This window comes from Antechinus flavipes, chromosome 1 (assembly GCF_016432865.1).
Source record: "Antechinus flavipes isolate AdamAnt ecotype Samford, QLD, Australia chromosome 1, AdamAnt_v2, whole genome shotgun sequence".
Lineage (NCBI taxonomy): Eukaryota > Metazoa > Chordata > Mammalia > Dasyuromorphia > Dasyuridae > Antechinus > Antechinus flavipes.
This window is the reverse complement of record NC_067398.1, coordinates 192553730-192575993: the sequence shown is the minus strand read 5'-3', so window position 1 is coordinate 192575993 and position 22264 is coordinate 192553730. Positions and strand designations below refer to the sequence as shown.

The following is a 22264-nucleotide window of genomic DNA, read 5'->3' as shown; positions in this document are numbered from 1 at the left end:
CAATTAAACTTCATGAATACAGCCTTGCAGCAAATACTAGCATTTAATGGACTATATCATTGAAAGGAAAAGAGAGACAGAATATCAAAGTGATAGAGGTGATATATGGCACTTACCTTCTCCAAGCCAAATATTCACATTTAATAAAAGTGGTGGCCTTAAGGCAAAATGACTACTAGAAGACTTAACCACAACAGATTAGAAAGTTTCTTTGAATGGAAACAATTTGTAGCTAATTTGGAGGGAAACTGAGCCAACCTAAAGTTGACAAAAGTACAACAGAAAAGCAGTGGCTAGCTTTCAGAGATCTGGTGTATTAGATTGCATTTACTTATATGGGTCAGAACACTTGCAAACATCAAGCAGGGTAGTCCATCTATTTAGGCAGCATTTAACTCCATGAACAGTAAAGTGCTAGTGAAGTTTAGAAATGCAGGATTCTTGGCTCTGTAAAAAGGCAGATGAAATTCAGGTTTAGTTTGATAATAACAATCCAAAGTGCTTTTATGAGGCCCTGAAAGCCACTTATGGGCCAAAGTTCTTTGATGCATCTTAACTACTTGGTGCTGAAAGAGCCACAATGATTAGTGATAAAGACATGATCTTGGAGAAATGGGTTGAATAATTCCATAGTATTCTCAAGAGACCATTATTAAATAATGCTGAAGCTACTGACCACATACCTTATGTTAAAGTACATCTAATTTCCAACTGAAGAAGAGGTTTTAAATGTCATTAGGTTTCTCTCATGTGGCAAAGCACTTGGTGTGGATTCTATTCCAGCTGAGATTTACAAAGCAAGGGACACTGCTCACATAAAAGTTAAATGAAATATTCTGAATTATGTGGCAAGAGGAGGTTATTCCCCAGGAGTTTAAGGATGTCCATCCCTATAAAGGAAAATGAAATACACTGTCTTATGACAAAAGTACAGGGCAGGAGGTGGGGGGTTGTCTCTATCATTGCTGGCAAGATTCTTGTTCAACTTAATAGGTTGATCCTTCACCTGGAAGAATGTTGAATACAATATAGCTTCATAAGGAACTATAGAATGGTTCATCTGGTCCAGGAGTTCCAGGAGAAATGCTAGAAACAGAAGACAGGTCTGAACACAAGATTCATCAATCTGACCAAGGCCTCTGATACCGTCACTCATGAGGGTTTATGGAAAATTAAATTTGGCTGCCCAGAGAAGTTCATCAGTATCATTTGTCAATTCATGACAAATGGGTTCTTCACAATGAACAATGCTGCTTCACTTTCCAAGTCACCATCTGTGTGCTTGTTCCCATGATTTTTAGTATATTTTCAGCAATATTATCAAATGCCTTCAAAAAAGATATCAGGAGCAGCTAATGCACTAATGGCAAATTATTTAATTTGAAAAGGCTACAACAAAAGTCAAGACTAAAATGCAAGAATTGATGCATGATCCCTTTTGTTCCCAGATAACTATGTGCTCAATGCAAACTCTGAAGCCTAGATGCCACAAAGTATGAATCGATTGTATGCTGCTTGTGTAATTTTGGCTTAAGAAAAGAGATTCTCCATCAGTCAGTACCATACCATTCATACGTGGAACTATCAGTTATAGTAAATGGAACAACTTTGAAAATTGTTAATAAGTTCATTTATCTTGCCAGTATACTTTCCAGGGATGTCCATAGAGATAAGGTTGATTCACAAAATGCCAAAGCTGGTTCAGTATTTGGGAGGTTCCAAAGGAAAGTGTGAGAGAGAAAAGTTGTTAGGCTGCTTACAAAACTAAAGATCTGCACAACCATTACGCTGACTTCATTGCTGTATGCTTTTGAAACCTGGATATATACCAGAATCATGCCACAAAACTGAAATACTACCATCTGAATTGTCTTAGGTAGATTCTGAAAATCATCTGGCAAGATCAGGTACTGAAGGTCTTTCTCAAGTTCAGCTACAAAGCACTCAAACTTAATTGTAGAGAGAGCACAACTCTGATGAACTAGCCATGTTGAACTGATGCTGAAAGTACATTTGCCTAAACACTTATTTTATAGAGAACTCACACATGGTAGGTGCTTACATGCTAAGTTAGAAGAAGGGATATAAGAACATTCTCAAAGTCTCTCTGAAAAACTCTGGAATTGATTTCATGACATGGAAACAGTGGCAAAGACCATCCCACATGACATGCCCTTATCAAAGAAGGTGTGTATTCTATGAGCAAAGCAGGATTGTAGTAGGTCAAAAGAAATGAGAGATGCAATTTTAGAAAATTTCCATTCCAAATATTCATATGAACTATCTGTGCCCCACCTGTAGTAGTCTTTTGAGCATATAGTGGTCTAATCAGCAAAGCTGGACACATTGTACTTTGACTGCAACACAGTGATGTCATTTTGGTCCTCTTCTAGAATGAAAGACAATAACCAACTATGCTAAAGGAGCAGAAGCCTTGGAACATGACATTCCATAGAGCAAAGAAACTAGGATTAAAGGCAAGAATAATTTGCTCAGCAAAACTAAGTAAAATCTTTCAAGGAGGGAGAAAGAGGTTGAAGAATGGACATTTAATGAAATAGATGACTTTTAGGTATTCTTCATGAAAAGAACAGAGCTGAACAGAAATTAAGACTTTCAAATATAAGATTCAAGAGAAGCATAAAAAGAAAAACATGTAAGAAAAATCTTAAGGGATTCAATGTGGTTAAACTGTTTACATTCCTATATGGGAAGACTTTTTTATGTAACTTAAGAAGTTTAAAATTATTAGGACAGTTAATAAGGCAGTTAGAATATAGAAGGTACATGATTGAGTCAATTATGTTGAGATTATCTAAAATAAAATGGGTGAGAAAGACATACTGAAAGAAGAGAGGGAAGGAAGAGGAAAATGGGGGAAATGATCACACATAAAAAAATGCAAAAAAAAAAAAAAAGATATAGTAGGAGGAAAATAGTTTGGGGGGAAGGGGAGGAGACAACTTCATTTTTATCTGAATTGGTCCAAAATAGGAAGAATATATATACTCAAATGGTTATAGAAATCTACCTTACCTAACTGGGAAGTAGAAAGTGAAAAATAAGATAACAGGGTTGGAAGTAATAAAAGGGAGGGCAAATTAAGGAAGGAAGTGATCAGAACCAGAATGAATACTTTATGATCAAACCATTAAAATTTATTACTCTGTTGTTACCTTTCTTGTACACACACACACACACACACACACACACACAAACACACACACACACACATGTATTTCCACAAGAAAAAATGTCAAGAAAGCTATATATTCATAACCATGCATTTCACAAAGCAAGTGAATTAAAACAAATCCCCTTAAATATAAAACTAAATACTGTAAGATGTTCCTCTAAGAATATTACAAAATATTTTTCTTCAACAGAATCAACTACCACATTTATCCACTTAAATACAATCTAATTTATCCCATTAGTGTCATTGGATATTAAATATCAATCTTATTGAGCAATATATAAAATGAATTACAGAAATCACATTTATGTATTATTGTTCAGTTGTTTTAGTTCCCTAACTTTTCATGAGTAAGATCCCCATTTCGGATTTTCTTGGCAAAGATACTGGAGTAGTTTGCCATGTCCTTCTCCAGCTCATTTTCCAGATGAGAAAACTAGGACAAAGGGGGTTAAATGACTTGCCTAGTATTCACACATCTACTAAGTGTCTGAGGCTGAATTTGAATTTAGTTTTCTTAAAATTCCAGGTCTTATCCACTGTACCATATATAGCAGCCCTGTGCATATACATACAAAATTTGATTGCTTTATTCAGCAAATATTTAATTTTTATTAATATGTACAAAGTACTGTGCTAAGTAGGAAGGGAATACAAGGAATAAGAAGACATAGTCTGAACTTTCAAAGAGCTTCCTATCTAGTGCAGAAAGAGATTCAGGCAATTAACTCTCATATTGTGATAAATATTAAGAGAAATACACAAAGTACTAGGAGAATTCAAGAGAAAAATAAGTTTTGCTTCCTTCAATCCCTTACTTATATAAGATTATAGCCTATACACAAATGTAAATTAATACATTGAGTCTGGAGAGGTAAGAACTCAGATTGGAAGGTCAGTAAGAATTTTATTAAAACATTATTGCCTTCTTTTTTCACACAACCCACCAATTCCTTTCTTGGATTCTGTTCCTTTAAATGTAATACCTACTACTCTGAAACATACATTTATTCATTCATTTATTTCTTCTTTGTGCTTGTCCTTTGAGAGTAAAGGAAATGTTTTATATTTGGGGGATATTTTCCATAACATATATATTGAGCTCACTACAGATAGACATAAATATTTATTCCTTTCCACATTACATTATCTTTTCACAGGTTTTAAACTCTGACCAAACTTCTGAGAGTACTTAGCTTTGAGTATGAATTTATACTCTTTTAATATAGTAATATCCAAAAAAGAAAGGTGAGTATGAATGACCCAAGAAAAAAGATTTCTAGGCATGTATATTCTGATAAAAACATTCACTAACCAAAATTTTTAAGTTAAAATTTAAATATACAAACTTAAAATCTTTTTTTGGATGACTATATTTAAGAGAATTTTAAGACCATAAGATGAGGAGACAGACTACACCTGAATCCATAATTTCAATGGTATACAGAAATTTTGGTTAGAAAACTCCCTCTACCCTTACAGGTTGGCTTTAGAAAAGCATGCGAAATTTTAAAAGTATTATTTCTAGAAGGAAAAATTTGAAGATATGGTTGAATAAGAATAGGCAAAAATGTTCTTCTAAGTTCCTTTCCATTTCTAAGGGATAGGGGTAAGAAATAGATCTGTGAGTTCATTGACATAGGGAGTTCCCTTGGTAAGGAAATTCTCTTTACCAATTTAAATTCATACCTTTTCTGAAATTTAAGAGTCTTAAAGAATTACTTAGAGCACTGAGAAGCTGTAATCTGCCCAAAGTCACATAGTCAGTATATATAATTTTAGACACAGGATTTGAATTAGGTCTCCCTGGCTTTGAGAACAGTTCTCTATTTATTACACTATGACTACTCTAGTTCAAAACATTAATCTGTCATTTATTGGGCTATAATATTATTGGTAAATTTCTCTTTTGACTATTTCAGACTAGATAACAGTTTCAACATGAACACTTAATTTTCCCCCCTTCTATTTCACCATAGATTTTAAAAGGATACCTTGGCAAAGGTGTGAATTCGCTGATAATTCCCTCGGCCCCAAGTGTGATGCCCTGAACAATAAATGTGCTTCCCATTCCTTTCCAAAGGGCTCTTGGACCCTAAAATGCAAAAAAACCAATAATCACCAAAAAAAAGATATACCCATTAAAGCCTATATAATATGGACAAATTCGTAATTATTTTGTAATAATTATTGATGCTTTTTCAGAGAAAATCTTCATAGGAGGTTTTGGCTCAATTTCTTTTCATACTTGTAAAATATTCAATTCAATTAGAATTAATTAAGCATCTAGTATAGCCTGGAGCTTTGTTTGGTGCTGAGGATACAAAGAAACAATCAAAATAGGCCTTGAGGAGGCTTACATCTTATTCATACAGAATAGTTTGAATTAGGGTCATGGAAAATATGCTAATTAAATATGAATCCATATATTTGATCCCATTTTTAAAAACTGTTTTCTTTACTGTGCTAAATAATTCTAATAACTAGATGATTCACTGTCCATCTAAGTGAAGAATAGTTCTTTTAAAATTAAGGTAAATGAGTATACATAAAACAACTTCAAATTTTAAAAATTGTATCAATCAAATGTGTAGACTGACATTCTCACCTGGGTTTTGTTGAAGCTGTACATAATATTGATGACTGTAAATGGAGTGAGGTGATAATGTCGAGCATGATAATTAACCTGTTAAATTTAAATTAAAAGATTTATTATCAATGTTGTTATCATTTTCCCTTTAATACATGTAAATAAACCAATTTTAAGTGGTATTAATATATTTTTATGTCAGGAAATATAGGAATATATTTGAAAAGCATTAATTTTATTTTTAAAAAACGAGGAAGTAATTAAAATACATTTAAACTATATTTTTACTATAGTATAATGTTATATAGTTATATGAAGAGATTCCTAGTGAACCTAAGTTCCTCAAATATTTATGTTTTAAGCTTAATTCATTCTCAAAGAACCTATATATGGCTACTATATAACAGGAAAGAACCAATGTAGATGAGTTCCTCAAAAAGAACTCACAAATTCACTATTCAAAACAGATTGATACCTAAAATGCCAAATCTTCCTTTTTTAACTCCAAGATCTCAACCTTTGCATGTAATATTTTACCCTATTCTTTAAGTTATCCTTTCTATCTTAATTCATTTTTAACATAAGGCTTCAGAAATGGTACTCCTTATACTCCTTAGTAAGGAGGCTACATGAACTGAAGACATTCTGGATAGTCAAAAAAAAAAAAAAGTCTATGAGCTATGCAAAGGCAAACACTTCTCTCCAGAGAGCTCTAGTACACAGAACACTATGGTAGCAGGGAACTTAGTACATCAATTTTATACATATCATCATATCATTTCTTTTAGGAATTAGAAAATTAAGAGGGAGAAAGGAAGAAAAAGACTAACTGGATAGCAGGGATGCTTGCTGTGACTGTACCAAAACAAATTATTGAGGATAAGGCAAATTTTCCATATTTATAGTGATTTTTTTAAATTAATTTTTCCTTTTAAACCCGTAGATTCATAAAACTTGAAATAAATTAAGATTTAAATAAATCTTAATTTGTTTACATTTTGAAAAGCACTATCTTTACTATAAAACTTTTTTTTTTTGAGGCAATTGGGGTTTAAGTGGCTTGCCCAGGGTCACACAGCTAGGAAGTGTTAAGTGTCTGAGGCCACATTTGAACTCAGATCCTCCTGATTTCAGGGCTGGTACTCTATCCACTGTGCCACACACCTAGCTGCCCCATATTAAAATATTTGAGAGAAAAAAATAAAAAAATAAAAAGCTTTAATTTCTGTTTTGAAATATGAGGAGCCCATCTGCAATCTATTTGGACAAATCACTTTATCTCTAAGGTTCCTATATTTCTAAAATTCTACGCATTTATTACTCTAAGATGAAAAAGCTGGTGAAGAAATGTTACAGAAGTTATTAACAACTTTAAATTTTTGATTCTATCTATGTTCTATCTATGAAATTCTATGAATTTATCACAAAATAATAATACTCTTTATAGGTATACTAAAGATATACTATAGATATACTAAAGGTATACTAAAACAATAACTTACAGTGCCTTCACTTATATACAATATACAGAAAAATAACACTAGAGTGAATGTCAAAGACAGAGTGAAAGTCAAAGAAAATGAGTTCTGATCCTGACTGCCATTTATCAACCATGTGACTTTAGGAAAGTTATTTAAACTCTCTGCCCTCTGTTTTCTATTCTTCAAAATGACAGAACTGGACTAGAATGCTAAAGTGCCTTGTAGTTCTCGAATTCTAGGATCCTAAATACAGATTTTAGAAAAAAAAAAAAAATTACATGAAATAACAAATTAAATATTTGTAGCCTAATTTAACAAAGTTCATCACAAATCTTGGAAGTTTTACCTCCATATCATTACTAAGTCAACATTATTTAAAATTTTCAAAAGGAAACTGAAATCATGCAATTTACCTGACACTGGCGACGGAGAACAATGCAAGGATGGGCCAAAACATTTTCTGTAAACAGACTATAAAAACAATTTTTGAACATTTGTATAAATACTCCAAAATCTATCTTTCTAAAGAATTGCAGACTTACAAAAAACAAATCTAAAATTGTTTATATTTACTATCAAAAATTTCAACTACACAAAAAAATACTTCAAAAAGCAATGTACTCTTATTACTAACAAAAATCACACAACTGAGCTATAGCAATGTAACTGAAATAGACTACTTATTTATGAAAAACAAATCCCTAATGATGAATGTGTGCTAAGATAAATCCTTTCTCTTTAAGCCTTAAACAAACATTCACTTTCATTTTTTTTAAAAAGTCTTTTTTAGTATGTATTTATGGCATCAGAATATATGCCCCAAAAGTCCTCCTCTGATTTGTCATCAAGGTATAAAGATGCAACCAAGTTCTTTGTTGTCCAAGAAATGACATAGCTAAACTTGGGGAGGTGTATACATATGCTGGCCACAGGGTGATACATTTTGAAACCAAAGAAACTTTTAAGTTGCAGAGGGTTAGCACAACAGAGAAAGGAATTCCTCAGCAATAAACCCCACAAAGATTCCTGAAGTCTTAAGGTAAGCATTAAAAAGTAATAACAATAAGAAGCAAAAATAAATTTGGTATTTTGTCATTTACTGAATTTGATGAAAATGTGAATAAATGTCCTGAGTTGGCATTAAATGAAAAACTATACGTAAATAAAAGGGTATGTCATCGTTAAAATCTCCAAAATAACAAAATCATATGCTCTATTAAATGTATTCTGCAAATATATTCGGCTCATTGTAGATAATGTTTGTGAATTTCAGATTAATTTTAAATGAAACTCAGATTTTCTAATGTTTCTTTCCAATCTTTCTTTCCAATGTCATGCAAAAATCACAATTTTTTAAATTTTAATTTTAGAAGGAATTCTTAGCATAGAATAAATTTCAAGAGATTCATGAAGATGGATAAGAAATTACATTTTTATTTCTTTATTTCAATAAAACTCTATTTCAAAGTTTCCTTTGTAAACCCTGTATTTTACTTTGTGCATTTAAAAATATTATTTTTTAAAGAAGAGAACCATAATTTTCATCAGACTGCCAAAGGAGTCCATGACACAAAAATTTAAGAACCTTTGATCTAGCCTGTCTTCCTCTGATCACAAACTCAGAATCTTGATTCTTACTGCCAAAATAATTATCCCCTATTCAATTTCATCTTGGATATTACTCATTTTCTAATTAACTTAAAGCACATATTATATAAAACTAGTACCTTGCAAGTCCAATACCAAATCCAGCAAATCTATTCAACTGTTCTGAAAGAGAAGATTATATATCATTTAAAGTTGGGCAAATTGTAGCAATTTAAGATTAATTTCTATTTTTAGAAAGTTCATATAAATGAATTTGTACTGGAGACTTTGAAGTATTCCATGATTTCTAGTTACTCACAAATACATTTTCTCCTGCATACAATAAAGATGGATACATAATTACAGTTGTACCATTAAAATGTTAAGCCTATCAAAAAAAAAATTAATTTCATGTGAGTGTTTAATTCACTCATTGGCCTAAACTTGGGTATCATTAGTGCCTTGTAAATGATAAATTCAATGGAAAAATATCCAGTTAGAAGCAGTTATGCACAGATGACAAAAACAGACAGATGCTTTCTCTGTTATCTATAACTAGCAGAAAAGAATGTTATGGTCAGGTATCAAAATGCAAAAAGTTTGGACTTCAAGAGACATTTTAATAAAAGAGACAAAATGGGATAATTTTCTTTGACCACACTTTTATTCCTTTTATTTCCTTGCTTCTAAGTAAGCAATTACCTTACTCTTCTCCCCTTTAAAAGAATCTAGAATATAATAGCATATGTCCAGAGGAGTAGAAGAAACTATTTGGTTAACAGTGTTTAATAAATGCTTCATTCATTCATGCATTCAAACCAGCCTCAAAAAAAAAATAAATAAAAGACTACTTGCAGAATTTCTTTCTTCCTCTTACAGTTATCTCTACATCCCTTATTTTCTGTGAAATATCTTCTCCATTCTAGCCAGAAAAATTAAGCATCCAGGAAAGATTGTAGTACAAAAAAAAAAGGGGAAGGGGAATATTAAATAAAGCTTAAAAAAACAAAAATCAAAAGCTACTACTTTATTCTCTTTTGCAAGAAATGTCATACTTAAGGAGATTTTCTAAGGTTCAAACTAAATTGCAAATTGAGAGCAATAGTAGTTATCTTATTCATCATTATAGGCCCAACAGTGACAGTACTTAACAGAATCTATATAGGATAGGAATTGAATAAAATATTAGCTAAATGGAATTGCTTGCTCTATAGACTATACCATAAGCTATTAGTTCCTGTTTTTACTACCACAACTTTATACACTATTTTTAATGTAAGTAACTGACCTTAAGCTAAGCTTCTACTCTCATTTTAATATAAATTATTTCAAATTGAAAAAAAGGAATTTGTATCTTTACAATGAAAATAGTAATAGAGTTCTAGTAATAACTGTATAAATAATTATTTTCTCAATGACTGACCAGGATAGAATTATCAATTTAGATATGGAAGGAAATCTAGTTCTGCAACTTCATTTTTATATGGGAGGTAATATGCGATCTGCAAATTAGTTGACTTGCCCAAATTCACATAAGTGATACAACTAAAACTGGAAATCAAGCCCTTATAATTTCAAATTTAGGACTCTTTTTCAATTGAATCAGAAATGTCTCCTAGGATAGCAAATAAGTACTTTAAACATATAGGAATGTGTTGAAACCAGTTTTCATCTGTGGCTTATAAATTTCAGTACTTTATATAATAATTGTATATTCATATTTAGTACACTGTTTAAGTGTCAGGAACATAATGGATCTTAAGTGTTTAAGTGTATTTCTGGGGAAAGAGTTGTATGTATGAGACAGTAGCATCATAAAACTTCAGAAGACCACAAAAGGAAATCCTTTATGTTTAAATTCCTTCTGTAACATAATAAGACAAATAGAGTTTCCTACAGAGAAATCCATCACCTTTCAAAGCAGCTCATTCTACTTTTGGAAACTTTTCACTCTTAAGAACTTTTCCTTTACATTGTCTAAAACTTGTTCCTCTCAATTGCCATAAAGTGTTCCTATTTTTGACTTCTAGGGATCAACCAAATTCTTTTTATACAATATCTTCCCCAGCAATTAAAGGCAGTCATCAAGGAATATTTTCAGTTCCTTAGAGATCTTTCAGTTCCTTAGAGATCCTATGGCACTGCTGTCAGTTGTCTCAACCTCCTAAACGCCTCAACATCTTAACAATCTCACACGTATTCCAGTATATTGGTGTAATTTCTAAAATGTGATATCCAGAATTGAACACAGTTTTCTAGATAAGGCCTAACTAGGGCAAAAATGGGTCTACCATGTTTTGAACAGTATGCCTTTCACTACAACTTAAAATCACATTAATTTTTTAAAATTAATTCATTCATATTACTGCCATAGTTTTAGCCCCTTTAAAACTCCCTAACTTTTCTCAATGGACTTTATTAGTTATTACTTTAACTACTATTATATAACTATAATTAAAGTAAATCATTCAAATAATAAAATATTTTCACATTATGAAACTTTGGAGCTACAATTCCAAATTTGGAATCACTTTAGCATAAGGATGTCATTTGCAATTTCAAATACATATTTTGACATTTAGTTATGTTGTTTTATCATTATCATGAAAGCAATTAAGTTTTTTTAAATTCAAGTTGAAATCGTAAAATTAAATTTTAAAGAGAATCAAAATAAACTTTTTTTTTCCTGCATGTTAAGTTCAAGAAGATGTCTCTACTCCTAATGAGGATGGAAAGTCTATAAAAACCGAGAGTTCAAGATGAACATGAACAAAGATTTTAAAATTACTTTGAAGAAGGGAAAGCATTTAAAAATATTTTTTGAAATTAATGATGGCTCCAGAATACAATTTAACACCAGCCTTCCATACAATTGATACAAATTGTTAAATAAAAAATGAAGATTCATAGATATATCTAATGCCCATGTTATTGAAATTTCAAGTGAAAATAAATAGGTACATAATATATAAAGCTCTGAAAGCGCAGATACTGCGCTAACATTTTAGAAATGAGAGTTTAAGTGAATTCGCCCTCACGTGGTGAAACACAATAAGATAAAATTTAGTCTTCTGACATCCTACTCAAAATAATTTTCATTTTAAGTGTTACCAAACTGATTTCCTGGACCTTTAATATGCCCTCAGATTTCATATGGGGCATCTCATCTCGGAGGCTTTGGTGGAAAAAGAAGAAAAAGACAGTACGATTAAGTTAAAGAATAGAAATAATCTGGATGAGGCTTGGAGAGCCGGGAGAGGAGTAGGGGGTAGGGGATGGTGATGGTGGGGGAAGCATTAAGGAAAGCAATCTCGTGGTTAGAGTTAACAGCCACCTTCCCTTTCCTTTCAGAAGGAGCATAAAACGTTAAGGTTCCTGTTCCATCTCCCTCCGCACACCCACCCCTCACTCAGTTTCATTGCCCCGGCACTCCCGACTCCCTTGCCCCTCACCGCTACTAGCCCCGGGCCCGCTGCTGTAGCTGCCTGGATAGGGCTCCTCGCTGGCCCCACCGAGCGGGGTTGAGGCTGCTCCCGGGCCATAATGTGGAGTCTTCTCCCCCCAGTGCAGGTTGCGGCTGCCAGGGATGTCGGGAGGAGTGGTCACCCAGTGGCTCAGGTCGGAGGTGGAGCTGAAGGACTTTGCGGAGAAACTGTTGCCCCCGGGTTCCTCCCGGCTGCCGCCCCCACCCTTGTAGCCCAAGCCATCGAAGCCGTCCGGACGTCGAGGATGCATCGAACTCGAGGAGGAAGAAGGGAGCCACTACGTGCCAGAAGGCACCTGAAGCATCAGAGGAGGCCCACCCGCTGCGACCACCACTGCTTTCTCCTCTGCGTCCAGAGATTCTGACAACCGGAAGTCGCCCAGTGCTCCCGGAAGAGGAAATCCCGGAACATTAACCTTGCTTCCGCTAGCCCTTGGGGCGTCGGTTGCTGGGGTGACGCAGGTGTAACTAAATTGTATCCCAAATGGAGTCCAGGGGGATTGTAAAGGTTGTGATTTAAAAAAAACAAAACAAAACAAAACAAAAAAACAAAAACCGAAATAAAGGGGCGCTGTGGCAGAGATGTGAGAGAGGAAATCTGGTTAAGCAGTTTACCCCTAAGGAAGGACTGACTAGGGAAAGGGAAAACTCGTATAGGAGGTGTCTCGGCTTTTAAACAAAACCTTTTCTTCGAAGGCGATGACAGGCAAATGTGTCAAGGAAAATGCGTCACTTTTGTTGATGGCGAGAGCCTCACTCAACGCCAGCAGGGAGCAGACACTAAGGGAAGTCAGTCGACCAGGCAGTTGAGGAATTCTGTTTTGGTATCTCTTGGAATGTCTCTGTAGTCGCTGAGGTTTGGCATTAACAGCAACGAGTTGTTTTTCTCCAGTTTTATCAAATCTAACAGATTGGATTTTTGATGTGACTTTTTTGGTCATCTCAAATATCCAAAATACCTCTATATTATTACTACAGATACTTCTGCGAGGGCAAGATCAACCGGACTAGGGCAAAGACGTCGAGTCAATTCAAGTTATAATTAGGGCAAAGCGGGGAAGGAGAGAGAGAAATACAGCGATTATGATACTGCAAAGCAAATTTAAAGCATTTTAGGGGCGTGTTTCCACCTTTCACCTGAAAAACACATTACTTAATTCAGAATAATTAAGCCTAAAGACGAGCCATTATAGAAATACTAAGATTACAATCTTTTTCGAGTGCTTTATACGACCTGTTTTCATTAGCTCCAAGGACTCCTGGAGCAAAGTCGTACTTTCTGAACCTGAAGTTGCTTTCCATCTGTTCTTTACTCCCTTCTCTTGGCACCTCCTGCTCAAGATTCTGAGTGTTTTCAATAGAACATTGAATCATCCTTCGTTCTTGCCTATAGATCCGTTATTGGTCGATTTAAAATGGTAGGCAACCAATCAGTCAATTAACATTTATAAAACACCTTTGAGCCAAGCAAAGTAATGAACTTTGGGTATACAAAAAGAGGCAAAAGACAATCCCCTGCCCTCGAGAAGTTCACAATATAACGGGAAAGACACAAAACAAATGTATAAACAAGCTATATACAGGATAAATATGATATAAAAGAGCAAGCACTGGGATTAAGGGCAGCTAGAGATTAAGTGGATAGAGAAGTAGATTTGGAATCATGAAGACTCCTTTTCTTGAATTCAAATGCAGTCTCAAGCACTAGCTATGGGACCCTGGGCAAATCACTTGACCCTGTTTTCCTCATCTGTAATATGAACTGGCAAAGGAAATGGCAAATCACTCCAGTATTTTTGCCAAAACAAACAAACAACAACAACAAAAAAAAAACCTCAAACGGGGTCACGAAGAATTGGATAAAACAAAATTAAAACATGTTGAGAAATGTTTCCTATAGATGATGAAATTTTAGTTGGGACTTAAAGGAGGGCAGGAATAGTCAGTACAAATGCCAAAACAAATTGAGTGTCTTGTTCTTAGAACAGCAAGAGGCTAGTACTACTGGATTAAGGAGGAATAAAATTTAAGAAGCCTGCAAAGAGACTAGACTCTTCCCTTCCTCTAAACGTCAATGGTCAAAAAGCACAATTATATACACTTTTAGGGTTTAAAAAGTATCATCATTTAAGGTAGAAGGAGAATGATATCTATCAGTTAATGAAACCCTTATTTGTGTCCGTAAGTCATTGGGAAATAAAGTAATAAAATGTTAATAGCCCCTGCTCTTTATAAAAGGTGTACAATATTCTATGAAAGGAACACATATAAATATATACTTTACACTGAAATTATTTTCTATTAACATATTAATTAGAATTTGGGCTTCTTATTTTCTCATTCAGGGATCTGCTCCTGTAGATGTCAGCTAGGCCCTGAAGGACATAGCTAATAGAAAAGAATGCCCTACTCTCTTCTATCATGGACAGGCCCCCACTTAATTAGGAGACCTTACTTTTGTTTGAAGTGTAAACAGAATTTAATCTACAGGAATTTTGGCCTAAACCAATAAATTCTTATTATTGTTATTATTATACTTTTCTTATTAGAGTTTAAGTAACTTGGCTTATGAAGGAGAAAACAAAGAAAAGGCAATGAGAGGGAAGATCGATTATGATAATGTGAGCAGTAGAGAGAAAATGGGTTTGGTTGTACAGTATAGATTGAGGGGGAAAGTAAAGGATAAAGACACTGCGGAAGAGGTTGCAACTTAAATTGTGAAGTACTTCAAAACTAAAGAGTTTAAGTCTAGGTAAGAGATGGATTTCATTATCCAGATTACTGGATATTTCTGAGTCTCATGATCAAGCCTTTCTCAACAGGAAGATCTGAAGACTTTTAGCCCACCCCTTCATTTACTATTCACAAATCAAGATTGATTTTTACCTGTCAGGGGCACCCCCTTTTCTAAAAATATATTAAAGTTTCTAATTTCTTCATGTCTCTGATGATAAATCAAAATTTATCAATTATTAGCTAGCCTGTTAATAAATTGATCATTAATTACCCAGAAATTCTGTCTTTTTAGTTTTTTCATTCATCACAATATTTATAGAATAAATACAAAATAGTTACATTCAGGTGTACTAAATGTTCTTCATTCTGAAAGAGGACCATGATATTATGGAAGTGATTCCATGACATGTAAGTGAATTGGATTTAAGTGAGGGAGGGCTCTGCAAAATCATCAGCCTTATTTTTTCTCCTCCAGAGCCATCTGGGTCAGTGGCAAGTTATAGAGGATGACAATGGAAGATTGGCCCTGAATGAAATGAGAGACCTTGAAAAGGCAAAAGTCCCAATTTGACTTAGATAACACCCAATCAGTGATAAAGTCTAGGTAAGAAATAATGCAGATAAAGATCTTTTTTACCTAGTCCAAAAAAAAAAAAAAGTCAAATCTGGGAGGAGAAAGCTCTAAGGGTTTCCCGCAAAAACAGAAACAATTGCAATTTACATTCCCTCTTGAGTCAATCAGGGCCCACATGATAACTAAGTAGGGCTTGGCATGGGACCTATTGTTGATCAATGAAAGCCAGAGTGATTTGGGTTTAAACCATGCTCTTATGCATAAACTCCAAAATCTTTTGAGGTTTCAGCAATCAAAATTTATATTCCTTTAGGAAGAGCATACACAACTAAGAGCCTGATAATCTATATGGACAGAGGGAAGAAAGGGAAAGAAGACAGCAAGAAAAAGAAAAGAACAGAAAAGTAAAGAGGTGTATTACTCAACTGGTCAGTTCCAGTTGGATCCTCGGTGGGGCAGCTCCTACTCCTATAGATTGTTGTTTGTCCTTCATTCTTCACGATGTCCATCATCAGGAAGTGATGCCATGATGTGAAAGGAACTGGATTTAAGTGAGAGAAGTCTGTACAAAATCATTAGCTTCACTTTCTTTGGAGCTATCCTGGTGTCCTGATCTAAGAGCTATCCTGGTGTCCTGATCTAATGGCAAGATATAACAGGAACACTGGAGAAGGCCTTTAATGAAATATAAATGTGTATCTCTGTGTACTTGAGCAAGTCTCTTCTTTTCTCAGGGCCACAGTTCCTCTTTTTAGGTAAGAAAAGGAAAAGGCATTGAGAGGGCAGATGGTCTGTGATGTGAGTAGCAGAGAGAAAATGGGCTTGATTATACAATTTAGAATGTTCTGAGGGAAAATGTAATGTATAAAGATACTAGGGAGATAGGTTGTATCAAACTTTATGAATGACTTCAAAAGCTAAACAAAGTAATTTATATTTGATCCCAGAAACATTAGGGAACCACTGGAATTTATTGAATAAGGAAGTGGCATGGGCAGATCTGTCCATAAAGATTATTTCCAGGATCTTTCCTTCAGACAATACCACATCTCTTTTGCCTTATTCAAATCTTTGAAAAAATTTCTCTAATATTAAGAACTGAACCAAATTTATAAAGACTTCAGAACCATTCCATAATAAATGGTAAAAGAATATGAACAGATAATTTTAAAAGGAAGAAATCTATCAATAATATGAAAAAAATCTATAAATCATTAATCTTTAGAGAAATGCAAATTAAAATAAATATATTTTATTTTACATCTATCAGACTGGGAAAGAAGACAAAAGAGGAAAATGTTAAAAGTTGGAGCAATTTTTCCTCTGGGAAATCATGTGCACTAGTTATAGCACAATGCAGTAGCAGAGTTTAACTGCAGCATGTAGTATGTAGAATAATATGAAATAAGGCAAATCACATTAAATTTATTTAGCTAGGTGCATTTAAACCTCACAAATTCAGAAAAGCAAAAACTATTCTTAAATATCCTTTAGTGATTAAAACGCAGAACAAATAATAAAGGGCTGCTGGAAAAAACTAATTAGAGACTAAATTCTAAAGAACTGATGGGTCAACAGACGAATCATTTTTAAAAAAAGATCTAGACTGCTTACTTTATTGTGAGATCTAGGCAAGACACATTGAACATAAAAATATTATATATAAAATTGTAATTATGTATTGTCAAAAGACTATCATCCTTAAATTAAAAATGGCAAATAACTTGTTTAAAGCAATTGTCATGTAATATTCTTTATATAATTATTGAACTATAAAATTGATCATTACAGATTTGGAAAATATCCTAACAAAAACTATGTTAGTGAAATAACTTAATGTAGATATTATAAATTCAGCATTAAAGCCAGAATTCAACTCTTCAAAGTTAGGAAGAAATGAAGTATTTGTGAATCAATGTCCATTTAATAAAAGAAGAAATTTACTTTGCCCAAAAAACAAAGATAAGGGTACAGAGTAAGGTTTACAGCAATGCTTTGCTACACTGGAAAGTGCATTGCATCTGGTCAATCAGCCATATGTGATTATGGGAATTCACCAAGTCTAAGAAGCCTTGAGCTCACATGGCTTGGCCTTTTTATTGGCCATGGACTCCTTATATAAGTGAATTTGTTATGTACCAGGACTAAATTGCAATAAAATTCAAAATAGAACAGAACATATCAATGCAAGGAAATTATAAAGAACTTTATCTCTAAATTCAAATTACATAAAATAAAAGCAAAAAACAAGGAATTATTTATACTTGAAGAAGGTAAAGTCAAAGAACATTCAGTCACTGAAACATTCAGTCACTTAAATCCAACTCCAGAAATTCTGTTTAATATGAATAACAAAAACCATGGATAGTATTTCAAAGGATCTTAAAAAGGAAATGAACATATGTAGAATGGAATTTTGAAAAGTCATTTTCAAAAAATGATGACACAGATGACATAGTCAAATAAAAGATTTCCAGAATGGTTCACGACCAACAAGAGATAGAGAGGGTCATAACCAGAGCCAGGATGGTAAAGTGAAGACAGGAACACCCCAAAGTTCTCTCTAAAACCCCTGCAAATATCTTTAATAGTTTAAATAACGCTAAACAAATTTTAGAGCATCAGAACCCACAAAAAGATAGTGTGGAACAATTTTCCAGCCAGAGACAACTTAGAAGATCTGAAGGGTGGAAAAGTAGCATAGTTCTAGCAGTTCCAGCCCCAGTAAACCAGGAGTGGGAATTGGGGCCTCTGAATCAGTGGCAACAATAGCACTTTCCCGATCTGTCAGCTCACAGACACCAAAAACCAACATGTCAGCAGGAAAAGTTGAAAAAGAAAGGAAAGGAAAGCACTAGGGTGAGAGGGAAGCCCCAGCAAACCAGAATGGAAGTCACTGAATTGTCAGTGTAGCAATAGCAGCAGCAACAGCAGCATCAGGAGCACTGTCATAGGCAGCTTCCAGAGATCTCAGCCCACAGACTGGATGGGGGTCACTGCACTGAGGCAGAATTCTGTTGCTTTGCCTAGACTGAGATCTGAGACACACTCTTGGCTCACAGTTCCAGAGCAACAAGGAATACTAGCATACTAGAACTAAAGAGTCACAGTGGAGTAGGAACACCCCTCACAGTTCAGGGGAGAAAAGACCATTCACAGGCCAGACCATAGTCCAGGAGAGAAGTAAATGCAACTCTCCTTGGATCATACCATCTTGGAAGAACTGAAAAGTTAGGTCTCTAGAAGAATCTCTGAAAACAGTGACACAAAACCCCTGAAGCTTGGGACATTGCACCCTCTACCCTGGAAATAGAGCCATACTTTAACAAAGAGTTAAAAGCCAAGTAATGGGGGAGGGAGGGGGGAGGGGGGAGGTGAGCAAACAAGAGAAACAAATTTTGACCACAGGAAGTTACTATGGTGATAAGGAAGATCAAAACACACACTCAAAAGAAGATAAAATGAAAGTTTCTATATACAAAACTTCCAAGAAAAAATAAGAATTAGTCTCAAGCCATGGAAGAGTTCAAAAGAGACTTTGAAAATCAAATAAGAGAGGTAGAAGAAAAATAGGGAAGAGAAATGATGCAAAAGGAAATACAAAAAGCTAATGAGGAAAAAATGCCTTAAAGAGCAAAATTGGCCAAATGGGAAAGGAAGTACAAAAACTCACTGAAGAAAATACCTCCTTAAAAATTTCAAGAAATTATCAAGGAAAATTGTCCTGATATTTTAGGGCTAGAAGGTAAAATAGAAATTGAAAGAATCCACTGATCACCTCTTTAAAGAGATCCCACAATAAAAACTCCTAGGAATATAATATTCCTAGAGAGTCTCCAGAATTCCTAGGTCAAGAAGAAAATATGGCAAACATCTAGAAACAAACAGTTCAAATATAGTGGAGCCACAGTCAGGATAGCACAAGATTTAGCACCTTCCACATTAAAGAATCAGGGAGCTTGTAAGAATACAATCTGGAGAACAAAGGAGCTATGATTATAATCAAGAATCACCTAGCAAAACTGAGCATAATTATTTGGGATGAAAGGTGGATATTCAATGAAATAGAGGACTGACTTTTAAACATTTGTGATGAAAAGACCAGAACCAAATAGAAAAATCTGATTTTCAAATACAGGTCTCAGGAGAAACATAAGGAGGTAATCAGGAAAGGAATATAAAGAGAGATATAACCTATAATCTGTTTAGTTTCCTACATGGGAGTATTCCTACCTTTTTTCATTGTTAGGGCTGTTAGAAGGAGTATATCAAATATATAAATACTCAAGAGGGTTCAGGTATGAGTTGAATATGAAAGGATAATATCTAAATAAAAATAAAATTAAGAGGTTGAAAGAATGTACTGGGAGAAAGGGAAAGGGAAGAAGTGGAATAGCATAAATTAACCTGCCATATAAGAGGCAAGAAAAAACTCTTCTAGTGTAAAGGGAAGAAGGGGAAGAGAGGGAGTTAGTGAATCTTATTTTCATTAGAATTGGCTCAAAGAGGAAATAACATGCAGAGTCAATATAAATATAGAAATCTATGTTATGCTGCAGCAAAGTAAGAGGGAAAGGGGATACAAGAAGAAGGGAAGATGTTAAGGAGAGAGGGCTTAATGGGGGAGGGATTAGTCAAAAACAAAGCATTTTGAGGAATGTGAAAAAAGTGAAAAGAGAAAGAGAATAAATAGGGGGAGGGATATGAAGCAAATTTCTCTGATGAAAGTCTTTTTTCTCAAACATATAGGGAACTGAGCCAAATTTATTTTTAAAAAATGTCATTCCCCAATTGATAAGTGATCAAAAGATATGAACAGTTTCAAGATGAACTAATCAAGTTACTGATAGTCATATAAAAAAATTACTCTGATATAGAAAAGATCATAAAAGTTAAAAAGAACTTTTTTCATTATACAAAATTTTATCTTGCACAAAGAAAACTAATGCAACAAAACTTAGAAGAGAAGCAGGTAAATGGTAAAAAAAAAAAAAAAAAAAAAAAAAAAAAAAAAAAAAAAAAAAAAAAAAAAAATTTGCAGCAAGTTTCTCTTTATAAGATCCCCTTTTTTAGACACCAGAAACTGATTCAAATTTATTAGAATTAGTCATTCCCCATCTTATTACAAAATTGAAAATAGCAAAAATAAGTAAGTTTCATAATTATTGGTTCAAATGGTTCACAGTGGCTCATGCAAAGAACTTTATCAGTATATCTTAATAGGGTCTTCCCTTACTAAAAATAATCACATGCAGAAATCAGAAAATTGGGGGAAATTTTTTATAGACAATTTCTCAGATGAAGGGTTAATATCTCAATACATAGAATCTACCAAATTTATAAAAATATGAGTCATTATCCAATTGAGAAATGGTCAAAGGATAGGAATCAGCAGTTTTTAGATGAAAAAATCAGTTGTATGAAAAAATGCTCTAAATTATTATTGATTAGAAAATTGAGAATTAAAACAATGTTTACAAATATTTTCACATTTATCAGGAGGAAATGACAAATATTGGGATCATGTAGACAAATTGGGATGCTAATACACCATCGAAATGTGAACTGATCCCACCTGAAGAGCAATTTCGAAGGAGTTATAAAACCGTCTCTATCCTTTGACCTAACAATACAGTTATTAGGTCTGTTGTCCAAGGTGATCAGGAAAAAAGGAAAAGAACCTATTAATTCCAAAATGTTTTGGCTCTCTTTGCCGTGGCCAAAAACCCCTAGAAATTGAGGAGATACCTATCAGTTGGGAAATGGACTAAACAAGTTGTATATGATAATAGAATTGTACTATGTGGTAAGAAATTATGAGCTCAATACTTTTAGAAAAACATGGAAAGAAATGAATAGAATAATGAAAAATGAAATGAACATTTCCAATTATAGGAAATTTACTAGTGACTTCTCCAAATATAAACTAATTATATGTTTATGTATTTTTGAGATTTCCTAGAGATCCCTAAATTATTCTCAGATCCATGTCACTATCTTCTGTCTTTGCCTCAAGGCCTTCTCCAGCACTCTGGATGACTTTCCCAGATCAGAACCACATCCAAATACCAGTATCAGATGTTACCCCACACCCTCCACTCCTTCCACTCCCACCATCCATCCCCCCATGAACACTGCCCTCAGGGCTTACCTCTGCCTGTGTCTGCCTTCTCCAAGTTGGGTCTTCTGGGCCTCAGACAACTTAATATCATTACCTGTTGAGAGGTTGGGCTTTGAGGCAGGTCTTTAAACAGTTTGATTTCCTGCCTCTCCCTCAGTGGCCCTCTCATTAGTCATGTTATTCTGCTTGTATTCATACCTTTATGGTTCACATACACTGATCCTGTCATACTCTCCCCATCCCAGTGATTCTTCTCTCCCAGCTAAGTAGTACAGTAGATTGAGCACTGGTCTGGAGTCAGGAAGATCTGTGACACTACTTGTATGATGCTGAGCAAGTCACTTGACTTGTTTGCCTCAATTTCCTCAGCTGTAAGATAGAGGTAATAATAGCACAGAGTTGTGAGGATCAAATGAGATAATATTTGTCAAGTGCTTAACATAGTGGCTGGCACATAATAAATACTTAATAAAATGTTTAATCTCTTCCTGTCTC

At 34.1% G+C, this 22264-nt stretch overlaps 1 protein-coding gene across 6 annotated transcripts in view; it reads right to left on the bottom strand.

The window, feature by feature from the left end:
* Positions 1 to 22068, bottom strand: part of SLC25A46 (solute carrier family 25 member 46) — a 38207-nt gene extending 16139 nt beyond the window's left edge. The window contains exons 1-7 of one of the 6 annotated variants that reach the window (XM_051994360.1): positions 21968 to 22005; positions 21800 to 21863; positions 16075 to 16189; positions 8995 to 9037; positions 7681 to 7738; positions 5805 to 5882; positions 5191 to 5291 (exon numbers count right to left, since the gene is read on the bottom strand). In XM_051994360.1, the coding sequence (XP_051850320.1) occupies positions 5191 to 5291; positions 5805 to 5882; positions 7681 to 7738; positions 8995 to 9037; positions 16075 to 16141 (347 nt within the window). In that variant the 5' untranslated portion in view covers positions 16142 to 16189; positions 21800 to 21863; positions 21968 to 22005. Of the gene's footprint in view, positions 1 to 5190; positions 5292 to 5804; positions 5883 to 7680; positions 7739 to 8994; positions 9038 to 12306; positions 12730 to 13572; positions 13709 to 16074; positions 16190 to 21799 lie in introns of those variants that run through there. The other 5 variants (XM_051994371.1, XM_051994342.1, XM_051994378.1 and 2 more) reach the window with 5 other exon arrangements.
* Between the last annotated feature and the right edge of the window lie 196 nt (positions 22069 to 22264).